The sequence below is a fragment of the Myotis lucifugus genome, unplaced genomic scaffold, assembly GCF_000147115.1.
Source record: "Myotis lucifugus unplaced genomic scaffold, Myoluc2.0 scaffold_72, whole genome shotgun sequence".
In the NCBI taxonomy this organism is placed as follows: domain Eukaryota; kingdom Metazoa; phylum Chordata; class Mammalia; order Chiroptera; family Vespertilionidae; genus Myotis; species Myotis lucifugus.
Window position 1 is genome coordinate 3,669,882 of NW_005871120.1, and position 17,384 is coordinate 3,687,265.

The window sequence follows — 17,384 nt, forward strand, 5'->3', positions numbered from 1 at the left end:
TCTCTCTAATAACATTTAGGACTGTCAAGACCTTGAGATCTTTGTCCTGTCTAACACTTGCAAGAACTCAAAAGGGAACAAAAAAGAAAGGTCATTGCAACACATACCAGGATACCCCATTTTGGTGAAAACGTTGAAACAACCTTTAGGCCCATCAAAAGAGGATGGAGCAAGGATTGACAGGGGCATATTCATTCAATAATTGTGCCCCATTGAAAAGGGCAGACACCACCTGAGGGAGGACATTAAGTAGAAGGGGGGAAAGCAAGTTGTAGGAAAATACAAGAATATATTCTACTAGAGACCTGGTGCACGAAATCGTGCACTTGGGGAGGGTGTCCCTCAGCCCAGCCTGCACCCTCTCCAATCTGGGACCCCTCGGGGGATGTCTGACTGCCGGTTTAGGCCCGATCTCTGTGGGATCAGGCCTAAACCAGCAGTTGGACATCCCTCTCACAATCTGGGACTGCTAGCTCCTAACCTCTCACCTGCCTGCCTGCCTGATTGCCCCTCACTGCTCCCCTGCTGGCCATCTTGTGACAATGTGGGGCCGGCCATCTTGTGATGTGAGGGTCAATTTGCATATTACCTCTTTATTATATAGGATAGCAGCAGTCGCCATCCGGTGGTCTGCAGACCACTGGTGGTCCATAAAGTCCAAAAGATTGGCGACCACTGTTCTATAGTGTGTTATAAACTTAACCTAAAAAACAAATATTGAACTCTAAATAATATGTATGCTGGAGTGTTTAGAGGAGAAAAGTACTGATGTCTGCAACTAACTTGAAATGTATAAAAAATAAGATAGCTGATAAAGCAAATATAGCAAAATGTTAATAATTTAAGAATGTATGTGGTAAGTATATGGGTGTTCACTATACAGTTCTTTCAACTTTTCTGTATGTTTACAAATTTTCATAATAAATATTGTGGGGAAAATATATTCAGTATAATCCCTTTTATTTCTTAACTATAAAATGTTATCTTTCTACATGTTCATGTTTAGGCATATAAATGCATTCAAAAGTAGGAAAGGTTTACACACTAGAATGATAGAGAGAGGTCTAGGGTCACTTGTGCTTTATCTATACTGAGGATTCTAATATCATAATCTTGAGATAGAGTATCTGGACCCTTCTACAATTTAGTCTCTGACCTTGCTACAATAACTAAGCCATTTTGCAGTTTAAACTCTGACTTTGTCTATCAGACAAACTGTATTCTTTGCATTGTCTGTTTTACTACAAAACAATTGTTTTATTGGTGTATTTTGCAGACTTCAGGGGAAACTGAGGCATTGGCCCCTGCCTTGTGACCTGCCCTGCTGACCATATCTTATGACTCCAACTATTGGCCATATCCCATGACTCTACCTGCTGACCATGAGTCATGAAACTACCCATTATTCTTATCGCACAGCTCCACTAGCTGACCATTGAGTCAGCAGTCCCCTAAAAATCCAGTTGCCCCCACCAATCAGAAAATGAATAAGTTATGGTCTTGTATCCCAACCCCTTGATTAGCAACTCCTTGAAACTCTTCCCTTTAAAAATGTTGCCTTATTTTTTCCACCTTAGAGTGTGTCTTTGGTTCATGCCAAAGGATACATTTTCTGATTTGCAAGTCATATCTAAATAAAACTGTCTTTGATCCCTTAGAAGAGTCCTATGGGACTCTTCTTTCATTTACTCAAACTTTCATTTACAGTACCGTTTACTTTTTTTTATGAGAATACATAAATTCATTATGCATTACTTGGCTCTCAAAATCAAATAAAAAAGAATGAATTTTAAGAAAGGGGTAATGGGAAGTATACATAGTACTTACTACCTGCACCCCAAACACATACACACACACACACACACACACAAACATAATTGAATTAATCTGAGTGCCACTGTTTGAAGGTAAGTTGCTTCAAGGGGTCAAATGAGTTAATGTATGGTTTAGCCTGTACCTGATATATAGCATGACCCCAGGAAAGGGTTCCTCCCACTGTCATCATCATTATACATGTTATTGGGCTGTGGGGAATGACAAGTGCTTTGTAGGTAATTCTTTGTCTGATAATATTACCACGGAAAGTGGCTGAGTCACGTTGTAGCATATCTAGACCAGTGAGTCTAACCTTTGGAGCTCGGCGTGTCAGCGTTTTGAAAAACCCTAACTTAACTCTGGTGCCGTGTCACATATAGAAATTTTTTGATATTTGCAACAATAGTAAAACAAAGACTTATATTTTTGATATTAATTTTATATATTTAAATGCCATTTAACAAAGAAAAATCAACCAAAAAAATGAGTTCGCGCCCTAACCGGTCTGGCTCAGTGGATAGAGCGTCAGCCTGCGGACTGAAGGGTCCCAGGTTCGATTCTGGTCAAGGGCATGTACCTTGGTTGCAGGCACATCCCCAGTGGGGGGCGTGCAGGAGGCAGCTAATCGATGTTTCTCTCTCATCGATGTTTCTAACTCTCTATCCCTCTCTCTTCTTCTGTAAAAAATCAATAAAAATGTATTTTTTAAAAATGAGTTCCCGTGTCACCTCTGACACACGTGTCGTAGGTTCGCGATCACTGCACTAGTCAATAGCTAAATCTCTCCACTCAGGCCTTAAGGGACCCCAGGATGGGTGGGGTTTCAAGAGAGAAAAACCTTTGTCCAGGCTGCCAATATGTCTGCCCTCTTCCAACAGCCTCCTTGTTACCATAGAGTCAGGGGGTGCCAGAAAGTCTCCTCCATTGGCCAAGATGGTGCAGGGGGAGGTTATTATATTGAACACCTTGAAAACTAGCAAGATAATTGGATAGAAAAAGACTTACATTCCCATCTTGGCAGGGGAGCTCAGCTGGTTAGAGCATCGTCCCTGTATGCCAAGGTTGTGGGTTTGCTCTCTGAAACAACAAATAATAAGTGGAACAACAAACCAATGTTTCTCTTTCTCTCTCTCTCTCACAAATCAATAAATTAAAAATATATATACATATTCCCTTGTGGGGTATCTTCACAACTAGATTCAGGAAAACAGTGTCAGTTTTAGCTCGAGTATGTCCAGTGCCTCGCAGATGTTTAGACAACCAACCAGCCTGCTTTGTGTCGAGTACTAGTTTAGGTGCTGGAAATTCAGCAGTGAACAAATGCCTGCTGTCCCAAACCTGACATTCCCAGATGAGTTAATACTTATTTTGTTATCAGTGTTTCTTCGTCTGACATCATTTGTTTATTTATTTTTAATCCTCACCTGAGGATATTTTTTCCATTGATTTTCAGAGAGAGTGGAAGAGAGAGGGAAAGACAGAGAGAAACATCGATGTGAGAGAAGCATGTTGGTTGCCTCCTGCAGGAGCCGGGACCAGGGCCCAGGCCGGGGAGGAGCCTGCAACCAAGGTACCTGCCCTTGACGGAAGGGGAGCTGGGACCCTTTGCTTCCAGCCGACGCTCTGTCCACTGAGCCACACCAGCGAGGGCTAGTCTGACGTCATTTAGATGAGCACCAAGCTCTTATGATAATATCAGGTCATCAGAGCCCTGATAAGCAGCAGGACTTGAACCTGCCCCGAATCACCCCAAAGATCTCCTGGCCCCCCACCTTGACCACTCACCCACAGCCACACCCATACATATGATGGAGTGAATTAAAAAAGCAAATGTTCTTATCCAGTCAGAATAACTTTTCAGAAGAGTGGGGGTCATTTTTGAGTTTTAGTTCAACACAAAGAAATCTCACTTTTCTGTTCAAAATCATTCAAATCTGTGCAAGTAGCAGCAACCTCAACCGTGAGTCAGGCAGATAAGAAATAACTCGGGGCCTTGATGGGGTTAAAACTCACGGGTATAGATTGGATCACCTGTAGGTGACACCCCATTATCTACAGGTTCAGACCTTCCTGCATGACCGGTGACTGAGGCGGGGGCGGGTCCAAACAAACCGCGGGTTCTGGCCGGGCCGGGATGAACCATCTCCGTCCGTGCGCGGGGGTGGCGAGTCCGCTCAGCGCGGAGTGAGGACCCGGACAGCGAGGGGTTGGGGCCGCGCAGCCTCGGGTCCCTTCATGCAGGGCGGCCGGGAATGGAGGGGCCTTGCCGGCGCAGGAATGAAGCTGCGGGCAGGGGTCGGCCCCCTTCGTGGGATTATACCCCCCTCCGTGGTGGACTCGGCTGCAAAAGCGAAGGCCCGCGTTATCCGTAGTGTTTCCCCCGCAGGCTGTGGTGCGGGGGAACGCAGGTCCGGGCAAGGGTCCGAGACACGGGCTGGGGAGGGGGTGTCAGGCCCGGGGTGGGGGAGGCCAGGGGTCGCGGATCCCGACCTCTCGGGGCTGCCGCCCCCTCCGGTGCGCGCGCGTAGTTCAGGGCGAGGACCCCCGGCCCCGTGGCCCACCCCGCGCTTCCCTCGCCCCGCAGGCTGCGCAGGACCGCATCTCCCGCTCCCGCTCGCATGGCGGGACAAGAAGGTAGTGGTGGTGTTTGGAGCCACGGGTAAGCGGAACCCCGCCCCATCGGAGGCCCCGAAGCGCGCGCGGGGACCTCTCACCCGCCAGGCGGCCCCCCTCCCCCAGCTCGGGGGAGACATCCCGGGGGGGTCGGGAGGGGAGGGTGCGATAGGCTGGACCTCTGACCCCGGCGGGGCGTGCGGACAGGACCTGAGCGCAGATGTCCTTTGCATCTTAAAGAAATCACTTTGACTTCTTTGAATGAGTAGTGATTGCACATCATACCGACATTAAATCTCCCTCCCACCTCTGTACCCCCACCCCACCCATCTCTGTTACCAAGTTTCCTGAGTATCCTACCAAGTTAGAAATATCTAAATTATTTTCAAACGATAGTGTTTTATTTTGCCCCCACCTGTTCTTTCTCTCTCTCTCTCTCCCCCAAAAATGTATACATTTTGAATAGTTATTAATTCCAATGGGTTAAATCTAAAAAGAAACATCAATTGAGCTATCAGCTGTTAAAGTGTGTATACATTTTTGGGGTACCCTATATATATGTACTTTATATATATAACATATATTGTATACTTATGTATGATATATACTTAAATATATATTTTAAAACATACAACAGCTTTATTGAGGTATAATTCATATATTGAGGTATGAGTTGCATACTGTTTACTCATTTAAAGTGTGCAATTCACTGGTTTCTGGTATATTTGCAGAGTTCTGTGGCCATCACCCAGATCAGTTTTAGAAGATCTCATCATCCCAAAAAAAGAACCCCCATATCTATGTGAATGGAACCCTGACATACTAAACCTGACAAGCCCAGGAGAGGCCTGCATGGTAGGCCTTACAAACTCGAAGACCAAAAATAACCACACAGAATGGTTATACAAAGTCCTAACTAGAAGCAGATTATGGCAGGTAGTTGAGTCCTAGGACTATACCTTCCTTGACCAACCTACCTTAAGTGAATCTATATCTTTTTGCATCTAAGGTAACATACTTTTTTTAATTTCTTTTTTTTTTTTATATTTTATTGATTTTTTACAGAGAGGAAGGGAGGGAGAGAGTTAGAAACATCGATGAGAGAGAAACATCCGATCAGCTGCTTCCTGCACGCCCCCCAGTGGGGATGTGCCCGCAACCAAGGTACATGCCCTTGACCAGAATCGAACCTGGGACCCTTGAGTCCGCAGGCCGACGCTCTATCCACTGAGCCAAACCGGTTCTGCTAACATACTTTTTTTAAAAAAATAACTCTTTTATGTGTGAAGTATACATTGGTTCCCCCACACACACACACCATGGATCCCTCCCAGCTCTACCTGACCCTCGACGATTCCCCAGGCCTTTAGCACCCTATTGTCTGTGTCCTTGGGCCGTGCATATATGCATACAAGGTCTTTGGTTGATTACCTCCCACCCACCCATCCACCCTCTCCCTCCTTCCCTCTGAGATTCCGCACTCTGTCCCAGGCTTCCATGTCTCTGGTTCCACTCAGTTCATTAGTTTATTTTGTTACTTAGATTCCACATGTGAGTGCGATCATGTGATACTTGTCTTTCTCTGACTGACTTATCTCACTTAGCATGATACTCTCCAGGTCCCTCCGTGCTGTCTCAAAGGGTAAGAGAGCCTTCTTTTTTACTGCTGCAGAGTATTCCGTGGTATAAATGTGCCACAGCTTTTTTATCCACTCACCTACTGATGGGCACTTGGACTGTTTCCAGCTCTTAGCTATTGTAAATTGTGCTGCTATGAACATAGGGGTGCATACATTATTTTTCATTGGTGCTTTGGGGTTCCTAGGATGTATTCCTAGAAGTGGGATCACTGGGTCAAATGGCAGTTCCATATTTAATTTTTTGAGGAAATTCTATACTGTTTTCCATAATGGTTGCACCAGCCTGCATTCCCACCAACAGTGTACTAGGGCTCTAAGGCAACATACTTTCGAAATGTCAGAGTTATTGAACAATGGGCCTTAAAAGGACTGACTCCATTCTGTCCCTCGCCCTCCATCTGAACCATAGGCACTCCATCTTGTTCCCGTAATCTCCATTTTGTAAGAACTGCCGTTTAAAATTTTCTGCTAAACACAGATGGTCTTTTGTTCTGTTAACTCCAGGAAGTAACTAAACCAGAGAGCCTCCCTGATAGAAGTAACTCTGCTATTTCTAGCTTCTGTAAGCACGCTTGCTCGAATAATGGGGAAAATAAGACATTTGGGGGGAGGGGCTAGCAATCTGAATCTGTGTCAGTAACCTAATGTACATTTTTATCAGCCTATAGTCTAGTCACTGCCCCCTCTTAATTATCTGGTCCGTCCTTGGTTCCTCCCATGCCAGGTGTCTTCTGGTTATCTGAGCTATGCTGTGCTCAAGGCTGCAAGCTTTCTACACGATATCTGCCAAGCACACTGCCCCCATCCCAGCACATGGTTGGTTTTTTTTTGCCTTTATAAGCTAACCCCTAAGTTCATTGGGGGCCGGGAGGTTTTAGAGAGACCTTAGCCTTCTCACGGCCTCCGGCGTTTGCAATAAAGACTCCAAATTCGGCCCTCTAACTGTGGCGTCTTCTGTTTGACTCACTGAATTCCAATATAACATTATCCTTTTTTTCTAAAATATATTTTTATTGATTTCAGAGAGGAAGGGAGAGGGAGAGAGAGAGAGAAACATCAATGATGAGAGAGAATCATTGATTGGCTGCCTTCTGCGCACCACCTTTTGGGGATCGAGCCTGCAACCCTGGCATGTGCCCTTGACCAGAATCGAACCCAGGGCGCTTCAGTCCAAAACCGACACTCTATCCACTGAGCCAAACCAGCTAGGGCTGTTAGAGAGAGAGAAACGTCGACGGGAGAGAGGAACATTGGTTGCCTCCCATATGAGCCCTAACCAGTAATTGAACTCACAAGCTTTGGGTGTATGAGACAACACTCTAACCAACTGAGCCCCCTGGCCAGGACTTCTTAGATTTTAATGTATAAAATAAGCTCTAGGCCCTGGCAGCGTAGTTCAGCTGGTTAGAGCATTGTCCAAATACGCCAAGATTGTGGGTTTGATTCCCCGTGAGGGCACATACATGCATCAACCATTGAATGCATAGATAAGTGCAACAACAAGTTTCTATCTCTCTCTTTCTCTCTCCCTAAAATCAATGACTTTTTTTGTTTTGTTTTAAAGCTGCAAAATGTTCATTCTCCAGAGCATTTTCTCAATCTGTTGAAATTTTGCTTCCTGGTGATGTCAGTTTGGCTTAAATAAATTTTAAAAAATCATCTACAGGTTTGGATGTTTCTTATGTGAACACCTACTAGCAATCATTCCCCATTTCCCCCAATTTTCCTCGGCTCCTGGCAGCCACAAATCTTTTGGTGTATAGATTTCATTTGGTTATTGTTCGTAATACTGCTATTAACATTCATGTACAAGTTTTTGTGTGGATGTATATTTTCATGTTCTCTGAGTAGAATTGCTGTATCATATGGTAACTCTATGTTGAGCATTTTGAGGACCTGGTAGGCTGTTTTACAAAGTGACTACCATTTTACATTCCCATCTGGACCTGTATGAGGGTAATTGCAATTCTGCAATTTGCCTTTTCCACTCCAGGACACATGGGCACCAATCTGAGCCATACATATCGATCTGCCACATTCTTTTTAATGACTGTGTATGGATTTATCACTTATGTAACCAGAATCCTACCAAAGGACAGTTTGTCTATAAATTTCCATCCTTGGAAGTAGTGCAGCAGCCAATGTTCTTGTACGTACAGGGATGGGCAAAAGTAAGTTTACAGTTTGTTTGGAAAAAAGACATGCAGGTTATGATTATTACAGTAGTTTTATTAACTCAAAAGAACGTCACAATGGCACAGTAAACCTGTTTTTATGGAAAATAATAAGATAACTATATATATAAAAGGCTAAGCGACCACCCGACCGGCTGGTAGGTATGATGCGCACTGACCACCAGGGAGCAGACGCTCAATGCAGGAGCTGCCGAGCTGCAGTGACTTGGCAGCGGTGGTTCTCAGGTGATGTACCCTGGAACCAGAGAGGAGGGAGCCTGATTCTGGGGTGCATCACCCGAGAACCACCCTCTCGCAATCCTGCCCTCTCGCAATCCGGGACCCCTCGGGGGATGTTGGAAAGCCAGTTTTGGCCCTATCCCCACAGGCCAGGGCGAGGAACCCCTTCTGCCCGAGGGACCCCAATTCACTCCACAGATGCCCTTAGAGCTGCAGCGCCCCCCCCCCACCCCCAGTTGTGACTGGCTGAGGAGGGATCGCAGGAGGTTGGCTCCAGGGCGTGTCCGGCCCATCTTGCCCAGTCCTGCCCCACCGGCCACCTTCTAATTAATTTCCTTTCAATGTGCATGAATCCATGCACTGGGGCACTAGTTAAATAATAATAAAGAATAACCTGTTTCACATACTCACAACTGTAAACCTACTTTTGCTCCACCCTTTATTTATTTATTTATTTTAATCCTCATCAGAGGATTTTTTCCATTGGTTTTTAGAGAGTGGAAGGGAGAGGGAGAGAGAGAAACATCATGTGAGCGAGACACATCAATTGGTTGCTTTCTGCATGTGCCCCTACAGCTGAGGTACATGCCCTTGACTGGAACCAGACCCAAAACCCTTCAGTCTGTGGGTTGATGCTCTATATACTGAGCAAAACCAGCTAGGGCTGCTCCACCCTGTATTTATGGATGATTTTTATTTTCTTCCGTTTGATTATTTAATTTTCTCAATCTTTTTTTTTTTCCAAAAAGGTATAGGTAATATTTTATTTCTTAAGCTAAGTGGTGGGTACATGAGTGTCACTATCCCTTTTTGTATCTGTAAATATTTCATAATACATTTTTAAAATTTTATAAAAGGTATAGGTGTGATGCCTGCTAAAACATGGATGAACCTTGAAAACATGTTGAGTGAAAGAAGCCAGAAACAAAAAGCCACATATTGAAGGAGACCATGCACAGAACAGATTAGTGGTTGCCAGGGACTGGAGGGAGGAGAATGGGGAGTGACTGCTAATGGGTATGATTTTCTTTTTGGGGAGATGAAAATGTTCTAAAATTGACTGTGATGATGGTTGCACAACTCTGAATACACTAAAAACCACTACATTATACACTTATTTTTTATTGATTAATTTTTAGAGAAGAAAGGAGAGAGAGAAAAACATCAATTTGTTGTTCCACTTACTTATGCATTCATTGGTTGATTTTTGTATGTGCCTTGACCGGGAATAGGATTTTGGTGTATTGGGACAACGCTCTAACCAACTGAGTTACCGGCCAGGGCTACACTATACACTTTTAATTATGGGTAATTATGGGTAAATGAATTCTGTCTCATGAAAGCTGTTATTTAAAATCAGTGTAAGGCAGTTTAATGAGAGTGAGAGGTGACCAGTGTCTTGGGCGTCCCGCTGTGGTGGAGCATTCCCTTCGGGGTTTTAACCTTCGCAGGACTCCCAGGCACATTCGACCCTTTAGGTCTTTTTGACTCTTCGCAGGTGCCCAGGGGGGCTCAGTGGCCCGGACGCTCTTGGAAGATGGGACATTCAGGGTTCGGGCTGTAACCCGGGACCTTGGGCAGAAGGCAGCAAAGGAACTGAGGCTGCAAGGTGCAGAAATAGTGCAGGGAGACCAGGATGATGAGGCCAGCATGAAACTGGCTCTGACCGGGGCTCATGCCACCTTCATCGTGACCAACTACTGGGAGAACTGCAGCCGGGAGCAGGAGGTCAAGCAGGTGAGGGCAGGCCGGAGGGTGTGGGGAGGCTGGGGCGAGTTGCAGTGCATCTTAAAAGGAGCTCCCAGGTCCCCGTTGGTTCCTTGGAGGCAGCTTTACCTTGCCTGTGAGACTCACTCCGACTAGGACCACTGAACCTGCAGTCCTTTTCCCTCGCTTCCATGAAGCCCTCCTAGATTTTGATGCGGGTAAGAGGAGGCTGCTTTCTCATCCAGTGACTCTGGACCATACAAGTCACCCTCTTAAAGTGTGCAATTCATTGTTTTTTAACATATTCACAAAGTTGTAGAGCCATCACCACTACCTAATTCCAGAACATTTTCATCACCCCAAAAAGAAACCCTGTACCTGTTAATAGTCACTCCCAACACCCCCTCCCCCCAGCCTCAGGCAACCACTTATTTCCTTTGTCATCCAATGACTTCTTATACTTTCTAAAAATCTAACTCTATTGACCCATAATTTCTTATAATATACACATTTTAATTGTACAGTTTGATAAAAAAAATTTTGTTTCTTTAAAAATGATATTTTTATTAAAAGTCTTAAAATGAAGAGATAATGATTAAATACGGGTCTGGAATTAAAAATGACAATTGGTTAGAATTCTCTTGGTTAGTTTGATAAAATTTGAAAGTAAATAAACCCATGTAATTGCCTTTTGATAAAAATATATTTCCATCAACCCAGAAAGTCCCCATGTCCCTTTTCACATGTTCTGTTTTCCTTTGTTCTGTTTTCCACCCAGATTCTCTCTAGTTAGGTGGTTATTGAACCTAGATCAGTGATGGCGAACCTATGACACTCAGAGATGGCAAACTCATTTTTTTGGTTGATTTTTCTTTGTTAAATGGCATTTAAATATATAAAATAAATATCAAAAATATAAATCTTTGTTTTACTATGGTTGCAAATATCAAAAAATTTCTATATGTGACACGGCACCGAAGTTAGGGTTTTTCAAAATGCTGACACGCCGAGCTCAAAAGGTTCGCCATCACTGACCTCAATGGTGGTGGCAGGGATATGAGAGGAACCATGAGACGTGGCCATCTTTTTGTCTCATTGAAAATCGAGACACTGGCAGAGAGCCAGACACATAGAGGACACTCCGGTCTTTGTGGAAGGTAATACTTGGTGCCAGAGGAAAGGCCCTAGGCTGGGAGTTACGCACTTCAGTTTTCAGTCCTGCCTCATCCACAGCTATGTCTTTGGACATGTCACTTCCCAGCTCTGGTCTTTGTTTTCTTCCTCTGTAAAGTAAAGGGGGATTGGACTGGGTCACTGGTCTCCAAACCTGTTTTTAGCCTTGACCCTTTCTTTGGTTGTATCTTACATGGAAGCTCATTCCATAGAGAAGACAAAGACAGTTTCTCTGGTTGAAGCAGCTCTCGTCGCATCCTGATAACCCGTATTAGTGCCCCACAGCTGCCGTAACAAGACCACAAGCCAGGTGGCTTAAAACAATGGGAATTTATTCTTTCTCAGTTCTGGAGTCCAGAAGTCCAAAATCAAGGTTTTTGACAGGGCCAGGCTCCTGCTCCCTCCAAAGACTCTAAAGGAGATTTTGTGCATTGCCTCTTCCAAATCCTGGGGGCTGCCAGTTCTTGTGGCCACATCACTTCAGTCTCTGCCTCTGTCTTCACATGGACTTCTCTGTGTCTTCTCTATCTCTTATAAGGACACTTGTCTTGGGTTAAGGGGTAATCCAGGGTAATCTCATCCCAAGGTCCTTAATTATACTTGTAGAGACCTTTTCCGAATAAGGTTACATTCACAGGTTCTAGGGGTTAGGACATGGACGTATCTTTTTGGAGGCCACCAGCCCTCCCTACACAACCTTATGCAGCAGGTAGTATTGTGGTCCCAGTTGAACTGACGAGTCCAGAATGGTTAGATCGCTTTTTCAGCATCGCGTAGTGCAGTGCAGAACCAGGACCGGAACCCAAGTGGCCTGTGTGCTTCACCACTGAGCTGCAGCACCTCCCTTGTGGAATCCTGGGCTCTCCAAGGAAGAGGACTAGCTGCAGATTGCACATAGGTGGGCTGCAGCCAGGCACATCAGAAAGTGAATAATCCAGATGATCTAGAGAAGTGATGCAAGGTTCTGTGGGCGCCATAGGCTTACAATCCGTGTTAAAGGGTAGGATAGCATGTGTGAGCATCATTCTGGAAAAGGGGCCTTATCTGAAGAATAAGTGGTGTAAGGCTCTTAGCATCAGGCACAGTGGCAGCTTGGGTTGGAGGGCTGGGATGTGATTAGGGACACACATCCTCCTGGCTTTGCGGTTTCTCCTTTCCTGCCATCCAGGGAAAGCTGCTCGCCAATTTGGCCAAGCGCCTGGGCCTTCACTATGTGGTCTACAGCGGCCTGGAGAACATCAAGAAGCTGACGGCGGGGAGACTGGCAGCAGGCCACTTTGACGGCAAAGGAGAGGTGGAGGAATATTTCCGGGACATCGGTGTTCCCATGACCAGTGTGCGGCTGCCCTGCTATTTCGAGAACCTCCTCTCCTACTTCCGACCCCAGAAAGCCCCGGATAGAAAGAGCTACCTGCTGAGTGAGTGCCCTTCCTCCTTGAGCATCTGCTCTGTGTGGCACTGTGGCTGTCCCAGAAAACCATGGGCTTGTCTTCAGATGGTTCCGGGCCTGAGTCCTGGCTCTCACGTTAGGTCTGTGACTGTAAGCAAGGCAAGAAACCTTGCTGGGCCTCTGCTTCCTGCTCTGTGAAATGGGCATAACACTCACTTTCACAGGGGCAATGAGAAAATCTACAGAGATGTGGTGTTACAGTCTTTGTCTGGTGGAAAGCTTTACAGAGACAAGTGCAGTTATTGTTATTTCTCCTTCAAAAATGAGAGGATTTGGAAGACGAGACCCAGTTGTAGGTTTCATAAAGTGGAAAGCACTTTCTTCTCAATGCCCATACTGGACCCTGGCTTGGAGGGAATCTTATACAACTTGTGTCTTGTCTGTTAGCCAGTGGATTAGAGCAGGACGCTCAGGAGGCCCGAGTGGGAGGGGTGAGTCCCCTCAGCGGGCCACCCCCACCCCTTTGTGCATAAACACTGGCTCACCCTTTCTCAAGACCTGCCCACCGGTGAGCAAGCAGTCTGGTCCATGTGTTGGCACATGGGCACCGCCCTTTATAGTTTGCAAAACTAGTCAGAGACACCCCTTGTGTTCTGATTTAGACCTTCATCCCCACAAGATCCCTGGGTGATCTGAATGGGCAGTTGCTATGGCCCCTTTTCATAGGTGAGGAAAATGGCATGGTCCAAGTGCTCACATCTAAACACTGCTGTCCCTTTCCATCTACAAAATCACAATTTGGCAGCTAGTCATTCTCTGGGCCAGGTCCTGGCCTCGCTTGTCAAGCATTCCTGTCAGTAGAGTTGGTGTTTGGAGAACCCACCCACCGGGTTCCACATGAGGAATTCAGGATATGGCCAAGTACACTCAGAGAAGTGTTTTGGGAGCAGTGGGCCCAGGAGTACCACTCTGTTCTCGGGGGACCTTTTGAAGCCCCTTCCTTTCCTGTCCCTTGTCCTCCCACCTCAGCCCTGAGAGAGGTCGGCCGGTCCAGGGTTCTCCCCACTCTAAGAATGGAGTAACCCAGGCTCAGAGGTTTTTTGTTTTGTTTTTAAATATATTTTTATTGATTTCAGAGATGAAGCGGGGGAGAGAGAGAGATAGAAACATCAGTGATGAGAGAGAATCATTGATCGGCCACCTCCTGCACGCACCACACTGAGGACCGAGCCTGCAGCCCAGGCATGTGCCCCAACCAGGAATCAAACTGTGACCTCCTGGTTCATAGGTCGACACTCAACCACTGAGCCATGCTGGCCAGGCTTGAATCCCATTTTCCAATTCAGTTCCACTGCTGCTTCTGCTGATGTAGATACTAGGAAGTGTCTAAGTCATGCCACGTGCTGATCTGTGCAGATGTCCGTTTGGTACTAGTCTCTACCCCACTGTCCCCTCCAGGACATGTCATGTACCAGCATGTCTCTTCCCCTTCTCCCGCAGGCTTGCCCATGGGTGACATACCCATGGATGGCATGTCCGTCACCGACCTGGGCCCTGTGGTACTCAGTCTGCTGAAGATGCCAGAACAATACATCGGCCAGAACCTTGGGCTCAGTACCTGCAGGCACACAGCGGAGGAGTATGCTGCCCTGCTCTCCAAGCACACTGGGAAGACCGTGCACGATGCCAAGGTGAGCCCCTCGGCCCCTGCTGGTCATTTCAGCCCCCCAGGAGGGCTTTGTGGGTAGTAGGAAGGGGGATATAGAAGGTAAATCTGAATTCATTAGAGCTGTGAACATCCATGCTGTGCTGTTCTTGGGAGCCAGGTATGGCTGCTGAGTGACATGTCTGGCATAGGTGGTTGACCAAGTCGGGAGGAAGGTTTCCAAAAAAGGGGACAGCAGGGGCCAAGGCCAGGAGTGAGAATGCAGGGCTGCTGGGCTCCTTTGGGATGTGCCTTGAAGGAAGGAAAGAGGGAGGAGGCCAGAGAGGTAGCCCCCCCCCCCCCACACACACACATACCTGGCCTGGCTGGGTGGGTGGGAGGCCCACAGTACCCTCCTTTCCCCACCGACCTGCAGCCCTCCAGTCCAGACCCCCGGGTTTCTTCTTGTCATTCCCATTATGAAAGTAGGACCTTCTCATTAAAGAAAGTCTCATTAACAGACAAAAGCTACCTGCAGAGCCCCCAGACCCAAACAGAGTAATGATGGGAATTTGGGGCCAGATAGACCCCCACAGACTTGGATCCCAGTCCCTGCCCTTAACACCTAACCGGGTATAATCTGAGGCATGGTCCCTGACCCCTCTCTGCTTCAGTTTCCTTATCCATGAAATGGGTGTGTGAATAGTGTCCTCTGTTTGAGTTGTTACGAGGATTGAATGAAATAGACCTGAAGCTCAGCACAATGATGTGCACTAGAAAAAAGGCCCCAATTTAGTCTGGTAAGGGGAACAGCTTTGGTTTCTGAGCAAGAAAGTGATGTAAACAGAGTTCTGATTTGGAAGGAACTGAGGTTTCATCTCAAGGTCTTAAATTAACCCAGAACAATGGTTTTTAAACTTTTATTTTTATTATTTTTTTCAAAAATTTTATTGATCTCAGAGAGGAAGGGAGAGGGAGATAGAAACATCAGTGATGAGAGAGAATCACTGATTGGCTGCCTCCTGCATGCCCCCCACTGGGGATCAAGCCCGCAGCCCAGCATGTGCCCTTGACTAGAATTGAACCCAGGACCCTTCAGTCCGAAGGCTGACACTCTATCCACTGAGCCAAACCAGCTAGGGCTGGTCTTTAAACTTTTAGAATGGTTTTAGGTGGACTTAGCAAGGACCTTGGTAGGGACTGAGGTCTCCCCCAGCCCCCACCACCTCAGCGGGATGCTGAGATGTTGATGGACCCTCACAGACCCCCGCCCCCTCTACTTCCAGACAACCCCTGAGGACTACGAGAAGCTTGGCTTCCCTGGCGCCCAGGACCTGGCCAACATGTTCCGTTTCTATGCCTTGAAACCCGACCGGAACATCGAACTGACCCTGAGGCTCAACCCCAAGGCCAGGACACTGGATCAGTGGCTGGAGCAGCACAGAGAAGACTTTTCCAGGTTGTGACCCTGCCCACCGCTCAATGCCATCGAGGGGGAGGGGAGGCGCAGTCACAGTGATCCTTTCTTATGTTACAGAGAAGTTATTTTTTAAATAAAAACCATTGTTCTCACAGATGGCTTCCAAAAGAAAGGGGCTTTGTTTCTGGGACTTGAGCTGAGGTGGCAGCTGCTGGGCACCGATTCTAACAGGAGACATTGCGTGGTGAGGGGCCAGTCCTCTCCTGCAGTGACGGGGTGTGAGGGCGGAAGAGGTGCTTGGTAACGACACACAGGACTCAAATGCAATTTTAAGTTTAGTCTAACAGTTGTGAAACAGCACTGTGACCACAGCCAGGGAGTGGCTCTGACCACCCTGTTCCACATTTGAAATTCACTCAAAAGTGTGGACAGAGCCCATGACTCAGAGGACTCCCCCCGCCAGCCAGGAGCAACACTTTTTGACATCCCTGCACACACACCCTTCGTCTCCAGAAAGCTAGTAAGGTCAACGGTGACAGCTTATTCCTTCTTTGTGAGGGTGGGGCCTCCCCTGGGTGCAGCCTCAAGATGTGCGTGATCGTCAAAACAGGCTGGGGAAAAAGCACACGGGATGTGGCAGGTCTGTGGCCCCAGGTGACCATAATTGGACACTGCTGAGAAAAGGTGATGCTGCTTGCCCTGGCTGGTGCTGCTCGGTGGTTAGAGCATAGGCCCGTGGACCAAAGGGTCTCTCAGGTTTGATTCCTGGTCAAGGGCACGGACCTGAATTGCTGGTTCACTCCCTGCCCCCTGGTCAGGGCATGTGTAGGAAGCAGCCAATCAACGTGTCTTTCTCACATCAATGTTTTTCTCTCTCTATCCCCCTCCCTCCTTTCCACTCTCTCTGAAAAGCAATGGAAAAAATATCCTCTGTTGAGGATTAACAAAACAAAACACACACATACACACAGAGGTGACACTACTTGCAGCAAAGGCTAAGAGTGAAACCAGGAAGTAACAACCCTGCTTTGTTTGTAGAGTCCACCAGGCATTTGGAGGCAGGTGGTGCAACCTGCCATTTCCTGTTCACTTGAGAGAAAAGGAACAAAGGCCTAGAGAACACAGGCTACTCACCCAAGGCTCAATGGCCAAAGGTGCTGTGGCAGCCTTATTTTCTGTGGATTTGTGTAATCTCCATCACAGCCCTTTTTACTCCCCTTGGTACCCAGAGACTTGGGAAAGGGGTGGTAGTTCTACCAAACTCATGCCATCTGTTTATTAATTTAGAAAGCACTTACCATTGTGCTGGGTTCTCAATACAGTGTTAACCAAAAATGTTACGCTCCATGCCTTGAGGAGAGCCAGATACAAATATGCAATAAATAATTACAGATTGACATAGAGCTGCAGAGAACAAGGATAACAATTGGAAGGGGCCTTTTTTAAAAATATGTATTTTTATGGAAAGAGAAATTTCAATGAGAAAGAAACATTGATTGGCCGTCTCCCACATGCTCAAGCCTAAACCTGGGCATGTGCCCTGACCAGGTATCAAACCAGTGACCTC

The 17,384-nt window shown here is 46.6% G+C and overlaps 1 protein-coding gene across 1 annotated transcript; it reads left to right on the top strand.

Moving 5' to 3' along the window:
* The first annotated feature begins 4,092 nt into the window (after window positions 1-4,092).
* On the top strand, window positions 4,093-15,971 carry NMRAL1 (NmrA like redox sensor 1). Its single transcript, XM_023755314.1, has 5 exons — window positions 4,093-4,474; window positions 9,981-10,219; window positions 12,531-12,780; window positions 14,253-14,443; window positions 15,684-15,971. Exons 1-5 carry the CDS (start codon window positions 4,093-4,095, stop codon window positions 15,861-15,863), a joined length of 1,242 nt encoding a protein of 413 aa, XP_023611082.1. The 3' UTR covers window positions 15,864-15,971.
* The last annotated feature ends 1,413 nt before the right edge of the window (window positions 15,972-17,384 follow it).